The 25,000-nt window shown below is 43.0% G+C and overlaps 1 protein-coding gene and 1 long non-coding RNA gene across 6 annotated transcripts in view; both read right to left on the bottom strand.

The window, feature by feature from the left end:
* Positions 1 to 2,034: 2,034 nt before the first annotated feature.
* Positions 2,035 to 5,850, bottom strand: LOC143288555 (uncharacterized). Its single transcript, XR_013056115.1, has 2 exons — positions 3,855 to 5,850; positions 2,035 to 3,805 (listed from the first exon to the last, which is right to left on the bottom strand). It is a non-coding gene; the product is annotated as an uncharacterized LOC143288555 (long non-coding RNA).
* A 917-nt stretch (positions 5,851 to 6,767) lies between these two features.
* The window catches only part of LOC143288554 (huntingtin-interacting protein 1-like), a 108,560-nt gene continuing 90,327 nt past the window's right edge, over positions 6,768 to 25,000 (bottom strand). For 2 of the 5 annotated variants that reach the window (XM_076597149.1, XM_076597153.1), the window contains 3 exons: positions 20,245 to 20,289; positions 15,050 to 15,143; positions 6,768 to 11,610 (listed from right to left, as the gene is read on the bottom strand). In XM_076597149.1, the coding sequence (XP_076453264.1) occupies positions 15,093 to 15,143; positions 20,245 to 20,289 (96 nt within the window). In that variant the 3' untranslated portion in view covers positions 6,768 to 11,610; positions 15,050 to 15,092. The remainder of the gene's footprint in view (positions 11,611 to 15,049; positions 15,144 to 20,244; positions 20,290 to 25,000) is intronic. The other 3 variants (XM_076597151.1, XM_076597150.1, XM_076597152.1) reach the window with 3 other exon arrangements.

Below are 25,000 nucleotides of genomic sequence, written 5' to 3'. Positions count from 1 at the left end.
CGTTCTTTGGTTTGGTCCTCTGAATTTTTTTTTATTTTTATCATGGTTGTCCACACACTGACTCACAGATCTATGTGTCTTTGGCTCTTAAAAGTTGGTGTACTGGTAACTATGTCTTTACAATCAAGGTAAAGATTTTGTGGGATGTTTTTTGCTTAACCAGAATATCATATTCAGTGCAGTGTCAAGTTGAATTTCGAAAACAGCCAGGGTGATCTTGACGAACATTTGAGATAGTGTGTGTGTGTGTGTGTGTGTGTGTGTGTGTGTGTGTGTGTGTGTGCCGTGGAAGCTGCGATACGTAGCCTAGAAATGAGTGTGTGGAGCAGGGGGGTAGAGGAGGTGCAGGGTAATGTGTGTGTGGTGTCGTGTGTGTGTGTGTTGGGGGTCATGTACGTTTGTGTGTATTTGACTGTGCTTTCATATCTGTGAAACTGCATGTTTGGTGCATATCCGTTACGCATGTGTGGGTGTATGTGTGAATGTGTGTCTTCATGTTTTACATTTATTTGCTTATTTAACATCATTGTTGTCTTATTTTTTTTTTTTATCATTATTATTATTACTACCTTTTTATATTATAATTATTTATTTATTTATTTATTTACTTACTTATTTATGTTGTACACTTATCTTCTTTTTTTTTTCTTTTTTTTTTTTTTTTTCTCAAGGCCTGACTAAGCGCGCTGGGTTACGCTGCTGGTCAGGCATCTGCTTGGCAGATGTGGTGTAGCGTATATGAATTTGTCCGAACGCAGTGACGCCTCCTTGAGCTACTGAAACTGAAACTGAAACTGAGATAGTCTGGTCAGCTTGACTGCCGGGAAATGGAAAGATACAGGGGTCAAAGTGAAATTCAACCGAGAGGAGATGGGGAACTGTGGAGTGATGGCCTAGAGGTAACGCGTCCGCCTAGGAAACGAGAGAATCTGAGCGCGCAGGTTCGAATCACGGCTCAGCCGCCGATATTTTCTCCCCCTCCACTAGACCTTGAGTGGTGGTCTGGACGCTAGTCATTCGGATGAGACGATAAACCGAGGTCCCGTGTGCAGCAATCACTTAGCGCACGTAAAAGAACCCACGGCAACAAAAGGATTGTTCCTGGCAAAATTCTGTAGAAAAATCCACTTTGATAGGAAAAGCAAATAAAACCGCACGCAGGAAAAAAATACCAAAAAATGGGGGGCGCTGTAGTGTAGCGACGTGCTCTCCCTGGGGAGAGCAGCGCGAATTTCACACAGAGAAATCTGTTGTGATAAAAAGAAATACAAATACAAATCTTAAGTAGTTTTGATGAGATTCAGTCCCCCTACTTTGTCTCATCTGATGACTTGCCTCTGCGCCGCAACTTTTTTTTTTTTTTTTTTTTTTTTGAGGGGTGGGTGTGGGGGTGGGGGGGGGGAAGGGTGGATGCATGTTGCTGTCTTGTCTGCAGTCTTTGCTGAAAGACAAAAAAACAAAAAAAAAAAAAAACAACCAGAAACAAAAATCAATCATTACAAGCACATCTGACGCTGAATAACCAGATTCACCAAGATACACAACACTGGCTCCACCACATGGGAACCGGCTGATACAGTGCTTAACTGCGTTATGGAAAGTTTACAAGTGTGTGCATGTGTACTTTGAGTGGTTTGATCTGCGTGTATTGTGTATGCCATGGGAGGGGGAGTTTAGACCAGTCAGGTGTTTTCGTGTGTTTTGGGTACCTCCTGCCAGAGCAACACTTAACTATAGATAACTAAACACAAATTAATATTGAAATGACATAAGCTAATCGAATGTTAACTTGTGTTAATCTTATAAGACTCTGTATTCATCTCCTTCTCTCTCAAACACACATACACACAAAGTACACGTAACACGCATACGAACATGGCACACACACACACACACACACACACACACGACAGATGTAAACACACAGACACACACACACACATGTAAACACACACACACGCATACATGTAAACACACACACACATACATGTAAACACACACACACACACACACACACACACACAGTCAGAATGATGCACCACTTGAGAGAGCAACTTTATTTGGTGTGACAAAGGAGTTCATTAAACCTGTATTTACAGAAAACTCACTCCGGTGATAGTGTGAAGTAATATCAGCATAAATAAACACTTAGAATGGCCGTGAAAACGGGACAAAAAAAAAAAAAAAAAAAAAATCAACTGACCATGCATCCATGTATAATAATATGGCCACCATTCATTCTACAAAGAACAGAGAGACGGACAATAGTCTTCACCAAAATTCCTTCATAGTGACTCGCATAAGATTTCAGGACAAAGGGATGAGCACCCACTTGAAGATTCATTTAGTCATGGGGCTAGAAGCCACAATGCAAGGTAGGATACACATTCCATGAACAAGATACTTTCGCCTTCAGTGGTCCATTCCCTCTACAAGTATTGGCCAACCACTTTCAATCTACGTCCAAAAAAACACGCTATGTCAAATCTATCTTTGGTACACAAGAAAATGCAAAATATTCAATAAGGATGGATTACTGATGCGGTCTATCCAGCACTGTTGTGGATCACTTCTTCAGATAATACTCATGCTCTATGGATTAATCTCATAACCTATGGATCAAACTCCTGAATCAACGGAATAAACTCATCTTCTTACCTTGTATTTTCATCTCTTGGGTACTTTCCCTTTTACTGTTTTCATCTCTTTTTTTTTTCTTTTATACATCCTTTTCTCATCCCTGCGCCTGCTTCTTTCTAGGCCACAAAAAAGCAATCGCTTTTCACTTTTGTCATGATGCCTATATGATTCATAATGCTAATTTGGGTATTTGATACTATAACATATGCTGGATTAAATATAACTTTAAATAAAATCTTCAAGGAAACAATAATTAGAATGCTGTACAGTGTTGTAAAATAGAATTATGCGACTGTCATGAAAATTAAAAAACCATGGAACATAATAACAAACAAATTTTAAAAGAATAGATTCTTTCATAGAATATAGTACTACAAACAAAAATAATGCTTCTTTCAGTCTTATTTATTCCATAAGAGAATATAGTACTACACACACAGAAGAATGCTTCTTTCAATCTTCAAAATTCTTGTTTATTTCACAAGCTGTTCACACTTCTGGACACGCTGTCGATGAATTCCAAGCAAACTGCCCTGAAGATTAAACAACAAACCTTGCTTGTCAAATACAGGTGTTCACAGAAAAGCTGTCGACCACGCAAACCTGAGTGCTGTGTAAGAGCGACAACGTTGCGAAGCATTTGGGAGTTACACTCAGATTCCTAAGAGGCTGGGTCACCCTGAACGGAGGCTACCAGGCACACCAGGATCCCATCAGGACACTGGACAGGAGACACCAGACTACCATCTACCGCCTTCGCACAGGACACTGCGGCCTCCGAGCACACCTGAAGAGGATTGGAGTGGCAGCCACATCCCTATGTGATTGCGGCCAGGCTGACCAGACCCCATTCCATATTCTCCAAGACTGCCCCCTGTATGAAAAGATGCGGCAGCAGTCCTGGCCTGGGGGCGCTGACCTCAACACCAAGCTCTGGGGGACGGTGGCGGATCTTCACCGGACGGCCGAGTTTGTGGCATCCCTCGGACTTCGACCCTGACTGCGAAGCTGTCGAACGCAAAAGAAAGAAAGAAAGGGAGTTACACTGGCACCGTCCTCTCCACTGACTCTCAAACTGAGTGACTGGCGTTTTGGAGTGTAATAAATCACTTTTTGTCACATCAGATTTCTCTGAGTGGAATTCGGTCAGCTCTCCCTGGGATGCCTCATGAAAGTGTTAGACAGCATATGCCCACAGGGGGGAGACGGGATGCCTCATGAAAGTGTTAGACAGCATATGCCCACAGGGGGGAGACGGGAGGAGAAGCACAGTACAGATACATCCCCAGAATAAATCATCCACCTGGTCACCTGGCAGCCAGTGACAATCATCTCCGTGATCTGTAGTCGGAGTTTTCCCCATCAAGTAACATCAATCCTAAAAGCTCTTATCAGTTCAAACTATCGACAGATGTGAACCGAATGAAATACGACATTTGCTGATGTTAAAAATTTCTCCATTTCATACATTATACATTTCACAATAAATCCCTTTCATAATATGAAATCTACTCAAAGGAACTAAGGCCGTACTGTTAACTCACATTCCACAGTCGCCATGGTGTCCCCTGCTGGTAAAGACAGTGTGTTACACTTGGCATTACTCCACATACTGACATCAATTTCTTTCTTCTTTTTTTTAAGTCCCCCCTAAGTACTGGCTCTACCTTTCTGAACATCAGGACAAACAGCTGCTATGGACACTACGGACATCCACAAGTTTTCAACTAGGGTGGACAGGGACAGGGACAGGCCAACACTTAGGATCTCCGGTCATGCCCTATTAGCAGGGACAATGGATTAAAAACGTGACGACAGCAATGAAGACGTACCAACAACTGCTTTCCAGCAAGAACTGCTGACGCAGCAGGGAAGTCAGACATGGCGAACCAACTGCTTTCTAGCACGCACTGCTGACGTCACAGAAACGTCAGCCAACACCCCCTCATCCCCACCCCTCTTCACCCACAATGTAAAGCGACAGCCCACACACAGCACTGTGTCCTGGCTCCTCAACCAAGACCTGCCCCACCCCCCCACCCCCGACCCCCCACCCCTCACTGTACAACATCCACCACAACTTTTTGCACAATACCATAGCGCATAAATCATGACCCCTGACCAAAAGGGCGGTCCATCCCTGAAAGAGCTGTACACACAGACACACCTGGTCACAGCACACCTGGTGCCCCCTTCCACTTCATACAACTGTTTCAGTAAGGATTTTGAAGAAGGAAGAAAGCATGCACAACATAAAATACCTAACTATACAGACTCCTTTTTTTTTTTTTTTAATTTAACTGGTTTATGCGGGAGAGAGGGAAGCAGAAACAGTGTAGATGTAAACTCTTACCTATTGGATGCACACAAAAAAAGACATGATTTGACAACAACAACAAAAACAGTTAGATTTTCAAGAACAGACCACACACAAAAAGACCAGAGGAGGAGTTTGAGGGGTTTGGGGGGGGGGGGAGGGGGGGTCGGGGGGGTAGTTGGACTGGAAAGGGGGAAAAAATCCCTTAAACAACTAAAAAGGCATAAAAAGGACAGCACTGCATGAAATCTTAAAAGATTTTTTTTTCACAAGGTAAAAACACAGCTCAAAACTCCAAACCCCCAGCTGTCCCCAGCAACAACAGGAAGGACAGGGCACAGTGCTACAACATGTACAACTCAACACACACACACACACACACACACACACACACACACACACACACACACACACACACACACACACACACACACACACACACACACTGAACAAAGTAGACAAAACACCACCATACACAAATCTACTGCTCCAGACATACCAGACACAGAAAGCATGAAAAAAAAAAAGAATAATAATAAGTGCGCAAAGTACAAACATTTCAGTTTCAAGCTTTCTTGTCGTGTTAAGCATAGGAGAAAAAAAAAGCATTCTTTTTTCTTTTTCTTTTTTTTCCTTTCTACCTTTTATATTTCACAAAGGCAAGGAATCCCAATACCAAGAGAAAAAACGCCATAAAACAAGCATCTGTCTTTTGGGTGTGGTTTTTTTTTGTTTGTTTGTTTGTTTGTTTTTGCTACTCTGCATTAAGCCAAGTTAGTGATGGCGAAATTCTCCAGTTAACAGATGGAGGGAGCACACAGGGTGGTGATACTCCACCGACCAGAAACATTCCTGAACCCCCCCCCAGCCCCCCAAACCCCCCCCCCCCCCCCCCCCCCAACCTGTATGGCACACTCGGCTGCGGTCTTCTGCCCTCAACCAGTGAGCTTTTTTTTTTTTTTTTTCTTTTTTTTTTTTTCTCTCCATCTCCGCCACTGGCTACTACCACAAATCTGACTTCACAACGACCGTCCCAACTTCCTCATGCTACTGCTGGCAGTCACTTTAACAACAACAACAACAAAAAAAAAACACGTCAATCACAAATACTGAAACAGTAAACAATATCAAAATCATGACATCAACCTGTACAGGCTTGTTTTCTTTTTCTACAGAATCAAAAAAAAAAAAAAAAAGAGAGTCAACAAAACCCTTCCAGTTCATTCAGTCATTCCACACAGAATAAGACCCCTTGCAGTTTTGAAAATCGAGGGCATGGACAACAACGTAACAAATGACTAGTTTCTTTCACTGAGTTCAAAAAAAACAAAAAAAATCGTGGTCAACAAATCATCACATTTCACAGTTCTAACAAAACAAAACAAAAAAAAGAAACACATCACCCACTGACTAACAAAACAAAACAAAAAACCAAGCCAAGGTCCTTTCCTCAACAGGATCAAAGGCCTTCACGTGTTTGTGTATGTGTGTGTGTGTGTGTGTGTGCATATGTGTGTGTGCATGTGTGTGTTTGTGTGTGTGTGCGCGTGTGCGTGTGTGTGCGTGCACATGTGTGTGTGCATGTTGTGTGTGTGTGTGTGTGTGTGCATGTGTGTGTGAGTGTGTGTGTGTGTGTGTGTGTGAATGTGTGTGTGTGTGTGTGTGTGTGTGTGCATGTGTGTGTGAATGTGTGTGTGTGAGTGTGTGCATGTGTGTGTGAGTGTGTGTATGTGTGTGTGTGTGTGTGTGTGTGTGTGTGTGTGTGTGTGTGTGTGTGTGTGTGTGTGTGTGCGCGCGCGCACATGTGTGTGTGCATGTATGTGCATGTGTGTGTGAGTGTGTGTGTGTGTGTGTGTGTGCATCCAACCGGCAGCAACGACAACGACCATGATGTGAACAGTTCCAGAGATGGCAGAAGACACAAACAGGTGAGAACACATGTTACCACAGGTCAGAACAAAGTCGTTCAAAGTCAACAGCGTGTGTTGGAGGGGGAGGGGGGGGGAGAATGGGAGGGGGTGGAAGAGACTGAGTCAGAAACAATAAACATTAAAAATAATAATAATAATAAAATTAAAATTAAATGGACGTCAAAGCCATCCCAAAAGAACAAAAGCTACAGCCATCCTTCAAGAACGATGCCAAAGCTTTCGTGCCTGGTCTGGTGCTTTCATCTTGCAGAATAACAGCAGGGGGAAGGTGGAGAGAGTGCAGCACAGCAGTTCAACAGACAGACAGCAGACAGAGAGACAGACAGCAGACAGACAGACTGACAGACAAACAGACAGACAGCAAACAGACAGGCAGACAGACAGACAGACAGCAAACACAGACAGACAGACAGGCTGCTGGGCCAGGTCAATCACCTTGACCACCATGATCACATAATAAACACCTCCCGAAACAGAAACAAAGGCTACAGCTCTGTGTAAAGCATGAGGCAACACACACACACACACACACACACACACACAGAGACTCATACCCCCACCCTCACACACCACACACACCACACCACATCACATCTCAAACGGTTGACTTGGTCAACAGTCAGACGTCCTGTATCCCCTACAAACATTTCTGCTTTTGCTTTCTCATGACACCGACCCCCACACTCTTAAAAGTACCCACAGCTGATCACACACACAGCCAAAAACAACATCAAAGGGTGGCTATTTGAAACCAGAATCTAAAAGATGAGTAACTGATGATGCATTTAAACCCGATTCAACTTGATGCCAAAGAGCCAGAGAGGGCCAGCGTCTAAAATACAAAGCTGACATACAAAGCACTGAGGAGGATAAAAGAAAAAAAACTGTGTTTTTAATAAAAAAACCTTCCAGCTGCCAACCTTTTGGACTCTGAATTGTGGAGATGGGTCTTCCAGATGATGATGAAGAACTTCCGTCATGTTCAGGTCTTCGCCAGAAGCCGTTCCCGACTCGACAACTTGAACTTGATCAGTGGAGAGATCACGAAGAAAGCGAGTCTTCCCTTACAGTCACTCCCAAGACTTGTGAAAACAGGGTGTCATCATCCCCTATCAACTTTTTACTGCACCCTTCACCAACAATGATACAGGTTTATCAAAATGTTGAACTCCAAGGGGTGTGGGGGTTTTACAGTTTTTTTTTTTTGTTTTTTTTTTTCTACATGACAGCCAATGTAGGAATTCCTAGGACAACTCACAGAAACTGAAAAGTTATGCAAGGCGGGCAGCTATGAACTTTTTTTTTCTTTTTCTTTTTTTTTTAAGATAAATAAACTTACAGAAAAAGAAACACCGTCATTATTATCCATCAGCTCATAACAATCACAACCTCCACACACTAAAAAAAACAACAACAAAAACCATCAACAATGTCCCCTTTAGAATGTTGCAGTTCCTAGTGCATGAAAACCAAGTCGGACTTCAAAGTGGCCAACAAGACGGACAGGGAGAGACATGACATGTGCCACAGAACATCCACCGCTGTCCCTTGGGTCACACACTCTCACCTCTGACCTTGCCCTGTCAGTAGTCCATTCAACTGTTTCGTCCAGAAAAAAACCACAGATGCTGTCACAGAATAACATATGCAAAACTTAGAAATCAACAAAGAAGTTGAATATCCAGTACAACAACGCAGGCTACATATCCAAATTCAAATTCATGTGCGGTACATGTTTCCATAATCAATAAATCTGTTTACATTCAAACACTGGAAATCTACGGTAGACAGGGTTTTAGTCATTAATGACGCTTACTCTCTCTCTTTCATGATCACTATCATCATCATCATCTTAAGTCTCTTTCTCTCATCATCATCATTTAAACACCATCCTCATTTTTCCATCATCAGGTTCCTGTTCCCCTTGCTTACAACTTAAACAAAGCACTCAGCGTGTATCTCAACATACACATCAAAAGTGTTAATCACACAGAGAAATGAGACAAACAGATAAGACGACTTCTCAGATCTGTAAAGCGTTTACTTATCAATACGCCGAGGATACATCCGCCTTGAAAAAAAAAAAAAAAAAAACAAGAACCAAAAACTAAAAATGTTTATAAGCACAGCACAAACACGTTTCTCAAAGCAAGCAATCTTTTTTTCCCCACCCCTGTGACTGACCACATTCTGGTCAAACAGACCGGACAGCAGCTCCTGGTCAAGGAAACAATCTGTCAGTTTCTGTTAACGTTCATCATCCGTTTATTTTCCATGGTAACAATAATCAGCATCGCCACACCTTTTGCCCTGCGTCTTTTCCTCACACAATGTCAGCTTTGTCCAAATCTTTAAAAATCACCTATCTTGCCTTCCATTACCTGTTAGTATTTAAACCATTGCAAAGACAACCGGAACACAAAACTTCGGAAATGCATTACAAACTTTTTCTTCCTATCTAGAAGCAGATGTCAACTTTCAAAGTTAGTAACATTCTGTGGATACCAAATGTTTCACTCTGCAAAGCAAACCAGTATGCAGCAGCAGTGAATCTCTCACGGTGTACTGACTGACTGGTCAATACATGCCCAGCTAAGGAAAAGGAAATCTTCCAGAAGGAATGCAGGAACAGCCATCAATCGATAAGACAACAAAACGCCACTCAGAAACCGGATTCCAACTTTCTATTACAGTCCATTTTGGCTCCTTGCCTGATCAGCGCATTTGGTTTATGTGAAAATCAGACATCTGCTTTTTTTTGGGGGGGGCAGGGGGAGTGGGGAGGGATGTGTGATGTGGTGTATATGGATTAGACTATGCATCCGACTCCTCCTTGAAACTGTAACTGAAACAGTTTTCCCTTTCAGTTGAAACAGGTTTTTAAAAAAAATATTAATAATAAAAACAACAGTTTAAACCTGAGAAAACTGTCAGAAAGGCAACACTGGAGTTGATCACCAGACGGAAACAAGCAACACCCACCCACGTGCAATCTCCCGGGAGACAGGCAGAAACCTACTGAGTGTTCAGTCGGCTTTGTACGCAACAACACCAAACCGCACGTCAGGTTCCATTCTGATCGCCGGTGAAAATCAGGATTCTTTCCTGTACAATGGATGACAGGAATCTTTTAATTAAGTAGATTGGGGAAACTTGGACTTCTAAATATGTCTGATACACTTACAGTATGTAATAATAAAAATATAATCAAGACTGGACCTGTATGCACAGTGTGTGTGTGTGTGTGTGTTGTGTCCTGAAAGGCTGACTGGTGAATCTGTGTACAATCAAGTGTGTGTGTGACTGCCTAAATATCTGTTGTGTGCGGATGAACGATGTGTCCTTCTGACCCATCATGCAGACATGCACATAGGCATGCATGGTTTCAAAGTACTCCAGAATGTACTTGAACAAATGAGCCTGGACCCATCAACATTTTTTTTAAAATATATAAAGACAGTTCCGACAATTCTGAGATCAGCATGCTTTTTGGTTAATCACCCTCCGTTTTATTGACCATCATGTGTTGTTCAACTTTTTTGTTTTTGGTTTGGTTTTGTTGTTTGGTTGTTGTTTTTAATTCTTTCAATATATCAAAATCAGAGCAGAACAAAACAAAAACAAAAAAAATCAGATCACCCCTACAGTCAAAAAGTGGCTTCTCCCTCTTCAAACAAAATGCCATTTCTTCTTATTTTTTTGTGGAATCACACCAATGTTTAGGCAAAATGATGCATCTTTCTTATCCGGTTTTTTTTTTCTTCTTCTTCTTTCTTTAAATGCACTGGATTGTAAACAGTGGGGATGACAATCCTGCTCTGAATCCTGAACACACTTTCCTTTCTGAGGATGCTACACACTCGTCCCCTGCCAAGCCTGCGTCTGTGGTGCCGTTCTGTCTGTCTGTCTGTCTGTGTGTTGTGCCATTCTGTCTGTCTGTCTGTCTGTGTGTTGTGCCATTCTGTCTGTCTGTCTGTCTGTGTGTTGTGCCATTCTGTCTGTCTGTCTGTCTGTGTGTTGTGCCATTCTGTCTGTCTGTCTGTCTGTCTGCTGTACCATTCTGTCTGTCTGTCTGTACTGTTCTGTCTGTCTGTCTGTCTGCTGTGCCATTCTGTCTGTCTGTCTGCTGTGCCGTTCTGTCTGTCTGTCTGTACTGTTCTGTCTGTCTGTCTGTACTGTTCTGTCTGTCTGTCTGTGTGTTGTGCCATTCTGTCTGTCTGTCTGTACTGTGTGTTGTGCCATTCTGTCTGTCTGTCTGTCTGTGTGTTGTGCCATTCTGTCTGTCTGTCTGTACTGTGTGTTGTGCCATTCTGTCTGTCTGTCTGTCTGTGTGTTGTGCCATTCTGTCTGTCTGTCTGTACTGTGTGTTGTACCATTCTGTCTGTCTGTCTGTACTGTTCTGTCTGTCTGTCTGTACTGTTCTGTCTGTCTGTCTGTCTGCTGTGCCATTCTGTCTGTCTGTCTGTCTGTCTGCTGTGCCATTCTGTCTGTCTGTCTGTTCTGTTCTGTCTGTCTGTCTGCTGTGCCATTCTGTCTGTCTGTCTGTCTGTCTGCTGTGCCGTTCTGTCTGTCTGTCTGTCTGTGCCGTTCTGTCTGTCTGTCTGTCTGTCTGCTGTGCCGTGCATGTGGTTCCATGGCTGCCACCCGTTGCTCTGTGCCGCTGTGCGTTGTGGTCTGGCCGGTCAGTCACCCCTCCGCACGTCCACTGCCTGGTCATCTCTTCTGTAAACCACCACACCAAACACCACTGTCAGGTCTAATGTGGACACTGTAAACCACCACACCAAACACCACTGTCGGGTCTAATGTGGACACTGTAAACCACCACACCAAACACCACTGTCAGGTCTAATGTGGACACTGTAAACCACCACACCAAACACCACTGTCAGGTCTAATGTGGACACTGTAAACCACCACACCAAACACCCCTGTCAGGTCTAATGTGGACACTGTAAACCACCACACCAAACACCACTGTCAGGTCTAATGTGGACACTGTAAACCACCACACCAAACACCACTGTCAGGTCTACTGTGGACACCATAAACCACCACACCAAACACCACTGTCGGGTCTAATGTGGACACTGTAAACCACCACACCAAACACCACTGTCGGGTCTAATGTGGACACTGTAAACCACCACACCAAACACCACTGTCAGGTCTACTGTGGACACCATAAACCACCACACCAAACACCACTGTCGGGTCTAATGTGGACACTGTAAACCACCACACCAAACACCACTGTCGGGTCTAATGTGGACACTGTAAACCACCACACCAAACACCACTGTCGGGTCTAATGTGGACACTGTAAACCACCACACCAAACACCACTGTCAGGTCTAATGTGGACACTGTAAACCACCACACCAAACACCACTGTCAGGTCTACTGTGGACACTGTAAACCACCACACCAAACACCACTGTCAGGTCTAATGTGGACACTGTAAACCACCACACCAAACACCACTGTCAGGTCTAATGTGGACACTGTAAACCACCACACCAAACATCTCCATCAGGTCTAATGGGGACACTGTAAACCACCACACCAAACACCACTGTCAGGTCTAATGTGGACACTGTAAACCACCACACCAAACATCTCCATCAGGTCTAATGGGGACACTGTAAACCACCACACCAAAAACCTCTGTGGACTATTGGATACCTGTTGTTGTTTTTTTCATCACTGAGAAATTACCTAAGAGAAAAAATGAAAATGAAATACAATCGCCTCAGCACCTGAACCCAAATCTAAAAAAAAAAAATGTCATGTTTTCCACACCACCAAACGTCAGACAGCAGGACAGATCTGGCAAAAAGACATCCAGGCGGAACAAACGAGATGGCCATCCACACACACACACACAAAGAAAGGGAGGAAAGAACAAAGAGCACCCAATATGAAACGACAGCTTTAACACAGCCCCTGTCTCTGCACCTTTCATCATCATTCATCCGACATTCCCACAGGTACCCCAGCAGACAAAAATGACGACAAAAAAAAAAAAACAACCACCTGTGGTCCAATGACAGCCTTGAATGAAAAAAACAACAAATGTCTGTCTGTCTGTCTGTCTGTCTGTCTCTCTCACACACACACACACACACACACACACGAGGGAAGGGGAACAACATTGAAATCTCCATCCTCCATTCAAAAACAAGTCATTGGTGAATGAATAATAAAATTAAAAAAACCCAATAAAAATGATATGAATATGAAAATAAAAAATGAAATAAAGAATAATAAAACAACAACTCACATCAAGATTAACATGTCCAATAAACATAAAACAGTGACATAAAATATGAATGGATACATCGTGATATGTATATCAAAACAAAATGGTTTTTTTCTTCTTCATCTCTTTTCAAAAGATGAGTAATATGCGGCAATACAACTGTTCTGAAACAGTCATAAAGAAGACAGTTCTTTAAAGATAAAAGATTTCTTGCTGAAACTTTTTTGGGGAAAAAAATCATTGACTGATTGGAAAAATTATTCAACAACAAAAATATTAAAAGACTCCCATCACTGAACTGAAAAAGTATTCAAAACAAAACATAAAGACTTCAATCTCTGCTATAAACGCACGTTTAATTACACCATTGTTAGGAAGCCATTTCTGTCACAGAACAAGAGATGCACTCTATCATGCACATCACCGCAGGGAACTACGGCGTCTCTCGCACTTATTCACCTTTTTTTTTCTTTTTTCTCAAGGCCTGATTAAGCGCGTTGGGTTACGCTGCTGGTCAGGCATCTGCTTGGCAGATGTGGTGTAGCGTATATGGATTTGTCCGAACGCAGTGACGCCTCCTTGAGCTACTGAAACTGAAACTGAACTGCACTTTTAGTACTTGTAAAGGAGGAAGGTGGTAGAATGGTTCAGACCCTCCTGTGCCAACACACAGCCTGTGAGGGTGTGGGTTCAAATCCCGCTCTCATCCCTTCTCCCAAGTTTGACTCAAAAATCAGAGCGTCTGGGTCATTCGGAGGAGACAATAAACCTGAGGTCCCGCACTTGGCGCACTGAAAAAGAACCCATGGCAACGAGAGTGTTGTCCTCTGGCGAAATTCTGTAGAAGAAATTACACTCTGATAAGTACACAAATATACATGCTTGCACGCAAGGCCAGACTAAGCGCGTTGGGTTAAGCTGCTGGTCAGGCATCTGCCAAGCAGGTGTGGTGTTGTAGCGCATGTGGATCTGTCCGACCATGGTGACGCCTCCTTGAGCAACTGAAACTCGGAACCTGCAGGTTGCGCACAGCACAGTCAGCATCAGCGGCGCCACACAAAACTGGGGACAGCAGTGGAGACACACAGCAACCTGTATCAGACCCCTAGCTAGGTTAACATACTTCAACATGCAATACTCCCACCCACCCCACCCCCAGCCCCAACCCCACCTTCCCTCCCCCCAGCTGTCAGGTGAAGGACAGCAGGCAGACAAACAACAACAGCGAGCATTCCTTTCATTCCGTTAGCTCTCGGCAGCCGGCCGTCTGACTTGTGGCGTCAGTGTCAAGCCAAGGCTAGAGGGGAAATCTACATCAGCTCTTAGCCACATCGGTCAAGGTTCAAGGTCACCACCAGATGCAAAGAACTGACACTGACACTGACACACACACATACACACACACACATACACACACAGTGAAAAACACGCACACAAACATTAATCACCAGCTGCAGCACATAAACAAGACAACTTTCAACAAACTTCAACAACAACAACACAAAAAAAAAAGAAGGAAAAGAGGTTGTGCACACTTCAACAATAACTATTTCTTTCCATTCTTTGTTAAAAAGACCAGTCTCAGCACACAAACATCAGATCCGAACAACTGCATCAACAAAAACATTGACACAAGACACAACAACTGAACATGAAAACACTAACAAAAAAAGCTGACAGAAAACCACCCTTCATCCAACCAACAAAAGTAACGAAACACCACACACACCACACCATGTCAGTCAAAAATCACATCAAAAAAAAAAATAAATAAATCAGCCAATGAAAACAAAGGCGACCATTCGCTGCCACAACCCAGCAGCCACTCAGCGGAAGGGCGCACAAACTCATGCAGATGACTTCACAGCACAACGCAAGGCAGGAGGAGGCAACTCTTACCAAGGGGGCACAAGAACGCAAAGAATGAAAAAGCACCCCAAGACTACAACATGTCCGAATCCCAGGGCCCCTCCCACATCATCATGGTCGGCAGCTGTGGAAAGAACCAGTCACTGGTCAGGACACAAACGCATCAACTGTAACCACCAATCATCCATCAGGACACAAATGTATCATGTGATCAACCAACCACTGATCAGGACACAAACACATCAAGTGATCAGCCAGTCACTGATCAGGTCACAAACGCACCACATGATTTTGTTGTAATGTATGTACATCTGCCTACTGGAATATCACAGACTTTAAGCCAAACATGTGTTGACACAAATTCATACTTTTGTTTAATTGTAATTTTTTACATCTGACAACATTTTCAACTCTTAAAATAAAGAAGTAAAACAAGGAAACAAATGAAATTAAAATATCACAACCTAAAATTATATTGCTTCCAATGCAGGGAATACAGCGATAAAGATGCAGACCAACACACACACACACACACACACACACACACACTGAGCATAGTAATGGACTGCATAGGGGAAAAATAAATGAAAACACACACACTCTCTCTCTCTGCCCCTCCCTCTCCATCTCTTCTCTCTCTCTCTCTCAGCTCGTAATATTCAACACAGATCTTTGACAAAACAATTCAAATTAACCCATTCTATAACAGGCGTAAAGTTTTAAAACAGAAAAATAAGTGAAGATGAAATGAAAATGCATATCACTATTCTATCCTGAAAACTAAAGGTACTAATGCCACACCAAAACACAGCAATCCTACAAAACCTCCACACCGCTGACACTGAAAATAACAGCCGCACCAAAACACACAAGCATCCCATGCACCCGCTTAAACTGAAAAATAAAACCACAATGCCAAGCTCATCAACAGCACTGTTTTCTATTGCACCACTGACTTTTCTTCTTTTATTTTTTTTTTTTTTTTTTTTTTTGTGGGGGTGGGGATTGGGGGGGGGGGGGCTGTATGTCATCATTCATTTACAACTGCAAACATACAAACCACTTTGAAATCTAGAAACAATATTCACACATTTCAAAAAACAAAAAGTCCTTTTTCACATATAAAAAAAAAAAGAAACAAAAACACATGCAAAAAAATAAAAAATAAAATAATGAAAAAAAACAACAACAAAAGCAAACCCCAAACAATAATGCTTTTTGTTGCTGATGTTCAGTCACACACACCAGGAGTTGAAATAGGTTGGACAATGAACAGCACTACCAAACAACAAACAGCAGCTCAGTTTAACGTAGCCCAGGACCAGAGACTTTCTGGACGGCTGCAAGTGGTGTGGTGGGGGGGGGGTGGGGGGGGGGGGGTATGGAGGAAAGGGGGGTTGGCACAGTGGGACAGACACAGTGGGGGTCACCAAATGTATGCAAATGATTTGCTTATCTTCACAGGTTTACGTTAGGCCGCTGAGTTCACTGTAGCCCAATAAACTGTGCAACAATTAACCCCTGAGTGCCCCAGGCCACAAATTTCCGTCCACTTCCCCCGTGCAAAAAAGTGCCCCAGGACGAAAATCTCTACCTGCATCACTGTAGGAATGTCGCTGTCGCAAAATCATTAAGTTTAGGTGAAACTGAATAGTGTCCTGTCATCCTTTCAGGAAAGCACAGGTTGTGCATACTTTTGTTAAACAGTTTGCATGCTCCTTTTTTTTTTCTTTTTCTTTAATCATTACCTTATGTGTTCAAAACATTCCTTGGTAGATATTTGCTACTGACCATAACATACGCTTGGCATTGAAAAGGTTATTGAGCTTGCAACTTGGCACTGAAAAGGTTACTGAGCTTACAACTTAGCACTGAAAAGGTTACTTAGCTTGCAACAGCCCTAAGTTCCTCTGATAAATGTGTGAGATAAAAGTATCTTCTCTGAAGTAAAGAGACGGGTAAAAACATCAAGGGAGAAATTTTTTTTTTTTTAAATACATACCGTCACTGTATAACTATGTGTCTTGTTGCCACCCCCCCAAATTAATTTCCACCCCTCATTGTTACCAATTTCTTTTCTACAAGTTTCAGTACAAAAATTCTTATCAACATCTCTTTCAAAATTAAAAAACAAACACAGAAAAAAAAAAGAAGTAACATTGATTAACAGTCTAAAAAAAACACACAAAAAAACAGTACAACCAGTTCACAAAACAAACTGGTGTTCTTACAATACTCTGCTTGTTATTAAACATCTAAGATTTGCACAAGCACGCTGGAATCTGAACAAAGCGCGCTGCTGTTTCCACACTACTGTTGCAGTCTATAAGAACAGCATACACATGGAAAGGTTTTAATGATAATGCAAGCCGATCGTTCCTCACACAATGCTCTAAACTTTTCTAGGAGTCCATCACGGTGAGTCTACTAAAGCGGGGGAGAGACAAGATAAAAACAGTGGAAAAAACACTGCCTGTGGTCTTGTTATGTAGGTTGAGACAGAGGAGGAGTGCTTCAGGACCAAAAGGGAGGGACGCATTTCTCCTGTAAATAACACACTATCTAAAAGCACACACAACTCACTTTTACAACAAAACAACAAAAACACAACGTATACACAAGGCACGTCTACAATAAAGCATCATCACGCACTGAGTTCACAAACACACCAACACGTGCATCTACGCATGAAATCTGATCAGGCAGGTCTACGGGGGCTTACACATTGGCAGATACGAGAATGCAGGGGTGGGGAGAGGGTTAATGGCAGGAAGAAAAAAGGGAAACAAAGGGAGACAACTGGAAAGAAGGGGAGACAAGAAGAAAAAAGGGGAGACGACAGGAAGAAAGATGCAGCACAAATCTACAGACATGATGGCTCCACACAAACAGCTGCCATCACAGTGACAACGTACGATGCATCAATGAAACAGGGGATGTTGGAAGGAGTGGGAGAAAGCAGAACCAATCCATAACAAAAAACAAACTACTTCTTCTTCGTTCGTGGGCTGCAGCTCCCACGTTCACTCGCATGTACACAAGTGGGCTTTTACATGTATGTCCGTTTTTTTCCCCGCCATGAAGGCAGCCATACTCTGTTTTCGGGGTGTGTTCATGCAGGGTATGTTCTTGACTCCATAACCCACCGAACGCTGACATGAATTACGGGGTCTTTAACGTGCGTATTTGATCTTCTGCTTGCGAAAACACACAAAGGGGGTTCAGGCACAAGCAGGTCTGCACATATGTTGACCTGGGAGATTGGAAAAATCTCCACCCTTTACCCACCAGGTGCCGTTGCCGAGATTCGAACCCCAGACCCGCAGATTGAAAGTCCAACGCTTTAACCACTCAGAAATTGCACCCATCAGAAAAAAAAAAACACACACAAAAAAAAACCTAAAAAAAATATGCTAACTCTGCCCAATTGTAATGCCCATGTAAAATGTATCGCACAGGATCTACAACACACACACATGCACACACACACACACACAGAAAATCCATCTTGCTCAGCAAGTAAGTCTTAATAATGCTATTAAAACAACAATAACAAACAAAAATAAAATTATAAAAAGAGTGCAGTATACAACTGCTGACAAGCGTGATTGTTGGACACATGTTGAGCACGTGCAGGTTTGTTCTCCCACTATGCAAATGCGACTCAGAATGCCGTTAGAAGGGTTAACAGCAGCAGAAATGTGTTATAAAGAAAGACATAAATTACTGACACATTATCCTTTTCTTCTTCTTCTTCTGATTTTTTTTTCTTTTTTTTTCCTTAATTGTGATGGGTGTTTCCTTCATTTTAACATTTGTGTTTACATTGTGCTGCATTCCAATTTCAAAACAATCTCCATGACTTTTTTGTTGTTGTTGTTGTTGTTTTTGTTGTTTTTTCAAGTGACAAAACTGTTACCTTTATTAATCAAGACATGAATGGATAATACCAGCAAATGAAGATACATATCTCCATGCTTTCCTTTTTTTTTTTTTTTATTTTCTATGACAAAACTGTTACAAACATTAATCAAAACATGAAAGGATTACACCATAAAATGGAGAAAAAATCTCCATACTTTTTTTTTTTTTTTTTTTTTTTTTTAACCTTTTCGTAAGAACTGTCACACACATTGATCAAAACATAAAAGAATTACAACAGAAAAACAAAGAAAAGATCTCCCTGTTACAAAAGCGTACAACTATGCAAGTGCAGATACGCATGGTACATCCAGTGATGCCTTTTCCCTCCATCTCCTTTTGTCAGGACAGCGGATTCGGAACCGCTTCATCCAACACTCACTCTTGTCTTTTTGTCTGCTTGTCTGTCTCTCTCTCTTCATACTACCACCATTTTCCCTGTTATCTGTCTGTCTCTGTCTCTCTCTCTCTCTCTGTGTCTCTCCCCACTCTCTCACATGCATTGCATTCTCTCTCTCTCTCTCTCTCTCTCTCTCTCTCTCTGTCTCTCCCCACTCTCACACACATTCTCTCTCTCTCTCTCTCTCTCTCTGTCTCTCTCTCTGTCTCTCTCTCTCTCTGTCTCTCCCCACTCTCTCTCTCTCTCTCTCTCTCTCTCTTTGTCTGTGCCTCTCCCCACTCTCTCACACATTCTCTCTCTCTCTCTCTCTCTCTCTCTCTCTCTCTCTGTCTCTCTGTCTCTCTCTCTCTCTCTCTCTCTCTCTGTCTCTCTCTCTCTCTGTCTGTGTCTCTCCCCACTCTCTCACACATATTCTCTCTCTCTCTCTCTCTGACTCACACACACACACACACACACACACACACACACACACACACACACATACACACTCTCTCACACAAGCACAAACATCACTCTCACTCACACACACACACACACACACACACACACACACACACACACACACACACACACCATACATTATCTAATCAAATATACTCACTGAAACATGTCCAGTCACTTCTTTTCTCTCTCTCTCTTTTTTTTTCTCAAAGCTTAGAACAATTCTAAACTAAGTTTAAAACAAAGGCTGATACACAAAATAAACTATATAAAAGAAAAACGAAAAAAAAAAAAAGCACAAAAACAAGCAATCGAAACATCAACACAACACAACAGTGAGTGAGTAGTGCTCCGTGCAGCAAGGTGCAGGAAAGCCAAGTTTTTAATTAGTATTTTTAAAAAATAATAATAATAATAATAATAATAAAAAGTGACAACATTCCTTAACATCCAAACAACTCACAGAGGTCACTCCTTGGGGATCCTGACCTTCGACCCCTTCACCTTCCTGTCGTGCCAAAGTGCAAAAGGTCACACACACACACACACACTCACTCTGACACACTGCAGCCCCTAGTCCTAGGAAGTGCTCTGCTGTGCGTTCTGCTCTAGTTCTGTCACGGCGTGATGTTGTCATGGCCTTGTTGTGTTCAGTGCAGTGTCTTCTGGTGTGCTGTGGTGTGCTGTGTGATAGGTAAGTAGTGTGGTGTGGTGTGTGATAGGTGTGTGGTGTGGTGTGGTGTGGTATGATAGGTGTGTGGTGTGGTATGATAGGTGTGTGGTGTGGTGTGGGGTGGTGTGTGATAGGTAAGTGGTGTGGTGTGGTGCGGTGAAGTGTGGTGGTGTAGTGTGGTGTAGTGTGATGTGGTGTGGTGTGGTGTAGTGTGATGTGGTGTGGTGTGATGTGGTGTGGTGTGGGTGTGTGATAGGTAAGTGGTGTGGTGTGGTGTGGTGGGTGTGTGATAGGTAAGTGGTGTGGTGTGGTGTGATGTGGTGTGGTGTGGTGTGGTATGTGATAGATAAGTAGTGTGGTGTGGTGTGGTGTGGTGTGGTGTGGTGTGTTGATAGGTAAGTGGTGTTGTGTGGTGTGGTGTGTGACAGATAAGTGGTGTGGTGTGGTGTAGTGTGTGATAGGTAAGTGGTGTGGTGTGGTGTGGTGTGATGTGTGATATGTAAGTGGAGTGGTGTGGTGTGGTGTGCTGTGTGTGGTGTGGTGTGGTGTGATAGGTGTGTGGTGGTGTGTGTGTGGTGTGGTGTGTGACAGATAAGTGGTGTGGTGTGGTGTAGTGTGTGATAGGTAAGTGGTGTGGTGTGGTGTGGTGTGATGTGTGATATGTAAGTGGAGTGGTGTGGTGTGGTGTGCTGTGTGGTGTGGTGTGGTGTGGTGTGTGATAGGTGTGTGGTGTGGTGTGGTGTGGTGTGGTGTGGTGTGTGATAGGTAAGTGGTGTGGTGTGGTGTGGTGTGGTGTGGTGTGTGATAGGTAAGTGGTGTGGTGTGGTGTGGTGTGGTGTGTGATAGGTAAGTGGTGTGGTGTGGTGTGGTGTGGTGTGGTGTGGTGTGGTAGGTAAGTGGTGTGGTGTGGTGTGGTGTGATGTGTGATAGGTAAGTGGTGTGGTGTGCTGTGGTGTGGTGTGGTGTGGTGTGGTAGGTAAGTGGTGTGGTGTGGTGTGGTGTGGTGTGTGATAGGTAAGTGGTGTGGTGTGGTGTGTGATAGGTGTGTGGTGTGGTGTGGTGTGGTGTGTGATAGGTAAGTGGTGTGGTGTGGTGTGGTGTGGTGTGGTGTGTGATAGGTAAGTGGTGTGGTGTGGTGTGGTGTGGTGTGGTGTGTGATAGGTGTGTGGTGTGGTGTGGTGTGGTGTGGTGTGTGATAGGTAAGTGGTGTGGTGTGGTGTGATGTGGTGTGGTGTGTGTAGGTAAGTGGTGTGGTGTGGTGTGGTGTGGTGTGGTGTGGTGTGTAATAAGTATGTGGTGTGGTGTGGTGGATTTGTGTGTGATAGGTGTGTGGTGTGGTGTGGTGTGGTGTGGTGTGGTGTGGTGTGGTGACTGGTGATGAATTTCACATCATTATCATGGAGTGTCCAATTTTTTTCTGACACTCGTAAGGATTGTTACCCAATAGAGATGCATGTCCAAAGTCTGTATTTTCATTTTTGTAAATCATTTTCTGCACGTAAATGGGTTCTCCTTCAATTCAGTAAATCAATGTTGTTTTTAATCCTTTCATGCTGAATAAGTTAGAAATGTTAACCATTATTTTACCTTAATCGATGCAAATGTCATGATATGCTACTTGTGTTATTGATTATGCTGTATCCGGAAATCCTCCATGGGGTTCAAAGGTCAATGAAATGTTGAATTGTGATGTGGTGTGGTGTGATTTAGTGTAGCATGTAGTGGTATGGTGTGGTGCGGTGAAATGTGGTGTAGCGTGATGTACTATGGTGCAGTGTGGTTTGGTGCACTGTGATGAAGTATGGTGTGGTGCGGTGAAATGTGGTGTAGCGTGATGTACTATGGTGCAGTGTGGTTTGGTGCACTGTGATGTAGTATGGTGTGGTGCGGTGCGGTGTGCTTCAGTGAAGCATGATGTAGCACAGTGTGGTGTGGTGTAATGCGGTGAACATTAACCACATGCTGCAAAACCGTGCGGTTTGACGCAGCCGTGCGATCACACATTCTATCGCATTACAGTGTGATGAAGTGAATGCGTGATGTGGAACAATGCACACTGTGCGGTTTGAGGTAACGACGCCGTGATTCAGCGACACAACAAAAAACACTGCAACGAGGTTTGCCGCAAACTGCCTTCATCGTGCATCATGTGTTGTCAAACGTAGAGGCATTTTCTGTCTTTTATATACACATACAGAATGACTGTGCTTCTCATGTTTTCTTTATTTGTTTTATGCCCCAACACATCTTCTCTCTGGAGATAAAGTATTGTGTATTCTGAAACCTTCAGCCTGGTCTGGTATGCAGAATTAATGCCTCCATCATTTGCAGGGCAACTGCTACCGTATTGTGCTATTTCATGTAAATGATTTATGTGAGCGCATATGTGCATGAACAACCAGTGGATCAACGAACCAAAGGAAACAAGAATGAAAGAAAAAGTATTTGCTTAGTAACTGTCTCATGTATTCATTTCCGGCAAAACTTTGCCTCACAACTCCTTTGACTATTAACCCTTTGAGCCCTGAGTTCCTGAGCAGTTTTAACCCTTCTGCCTGATCTCCTGAGCCAAAATTTGCAAAGAATTGGTATTTAATGTGTCTCGGCAGATATAAAGAGAGTGCCCTGACCACCACTTTACCGGTGGTAGAGAAATATGACATATTGCCTAGCCACCGGTTGAGCGGTGCGTAATCACTTGTGTCGTGTTTTGCTATTGGTTGACTTATATTGAAATCGATCTTTTTTATCCAAAGCACATGCACAAAACACAGTGAAAAGGCGCGGCCATGTTGGTACTACGTTCGCTGACGTCAGAATATTACGGTGTTTCTGATTGGCTCTTCAATATAAGTCAACCAATAGTAAAACATGACACAAGTGTTTACGCACCGCTCAATCAGTGGCTAGGCATTATGTCATTTTTCTCTACCACCAGTAAAGCGGTGGTCAGGGCTCAAAGGGTTAATCGATGCTCTTCAATATCAAACATAAATACTTCTATTTAAAACCGAAATCAAAATGGGCCACATCCACCATACATACCTGCAAACATATGTAAAACATCACTGAACAGTTGAGGCTTGAAATGGCCACAAAACTATACAAGTTACAATCCTTTTGGGTGAAGTTTACTGCAGGTACTTTTTGGATTGGAACGAGAGATTTCTCATTTAAGTGATTTATTTATATTGTTTGACAAAACATAGATTACAGGATATATTCTGTATGCGCGCGTGTGTGTGTGTGTGTGTGTGTGCGCGCGCGCACACGAATATGATTTAACTGAGTATATGAAGGAAATAAACATGTCAAACATGATTTAACAAATATAAGATGTGGCTGAGTTGTCTCCTTAACACTATTCTGTGTGTGGGGTGTGTGTGTGTGTATGTGTGCGCGCGCGCCCGCGTGCATGTGTGTGTGTATGTGTTTGACACATTTTAACACACACGTAGACTAAACAAGATATGGCTGAACTGTTTTCTAAAACACAATTCCAATAGATCTTTTAACACTGTATAGGTTTCTCCTTGACTTGCTATGAGAACTGAGGGGTTTTCAGCCCTGAACTGGTCCCTTACAGTCAGCAGGGCTATAAGCAAGATGAAATGATGGGGAATGAAACAGGTAAAAATAAAAATTTAAAAAAAAACAACCCAGGACGGGCTAACTCTGTTCATCACTGAACACAAAACACCTGACCCTCCCCAACAAAATGAGTCTGATGTCACCTGCTGGTCAGTCTGTTTCCTACTGTTCACACAACCTACAGGTGTTTTCAATGATCTTTCCGACAGTGAAAGCTGCTCTGAAATTTGACATACACTGCCTGAGCTTCAGCCTCCTGAAAACTGAAGTCCTGCCACAATCTGCACTGTATATGTTGATTCCTTAGGTCTTAAAACTGGAAGCATTTCAAAGGCATTTTGGCACCTGCATTGTCAGAATCTGTGTTTTGTGCCTCTTTAGAAACAGTTTAAACTGGTAGCATTTCAAAGGCATTTTGACACCTATGTCGTCAGAATATCTATTTTGTGCTTTTTCATCTGGAAGTATTTCAAATCCACTTCACACACCCATGTCATTTGAATTTGTGCTTTACAAAAAGTGTCTACTGAATCTGAATGTACCCAAAAGTGACCGTTAACATCACATGGGGCTGATTTCTTGTGGCGGTGTGATACTGTGAAAGGTGACTTCTCACTCACTTCATGGGGGAGGGTCAGATGTATGCCAGGATACGACCAAACACCACTCCATGGAACCAAATCCTAGTCTTCCACAACGGGTTTCTACCAAATACAAAAGCCACAGAGCCCTTAAAAGTCCCTTCCACTTTAAGTTCAGTGTGTCACTTCCAAATTGTGTGTGTGTGTGTGTGTGTGTGTGTGTGTGTGTGTGTGTGTGTGTGTGTGTGTGTGTGTCTGTGTGTGTGTGTGTGCGTGCACACGTGCATGCGTGCATACATGTATGCGTGTTTTTGTCATGCTGTGCACACACACACACATGCAAACGCATTCATGCGCGTCCAAGCATGAGTGCA

The sequence above is a fragment of the Babylonia areolata genome, chromosome 12, assembly GCF_041734735.1.
Source record: "Babylonia areolata isolate BAREFJ2019XMU chromosome 12, ASM4173473v1, whole genome shotgun sequence".
Taxonomy (NCBI): Eukaryota; Metazoa; Mollusca; class Gastropoda; order Neogastropoda; family Buccinidae; genus Babylonia; species Babylonia areolata.
This window is presented reverse-complemented; position numbering and strand designations above follow the sequence as displayed.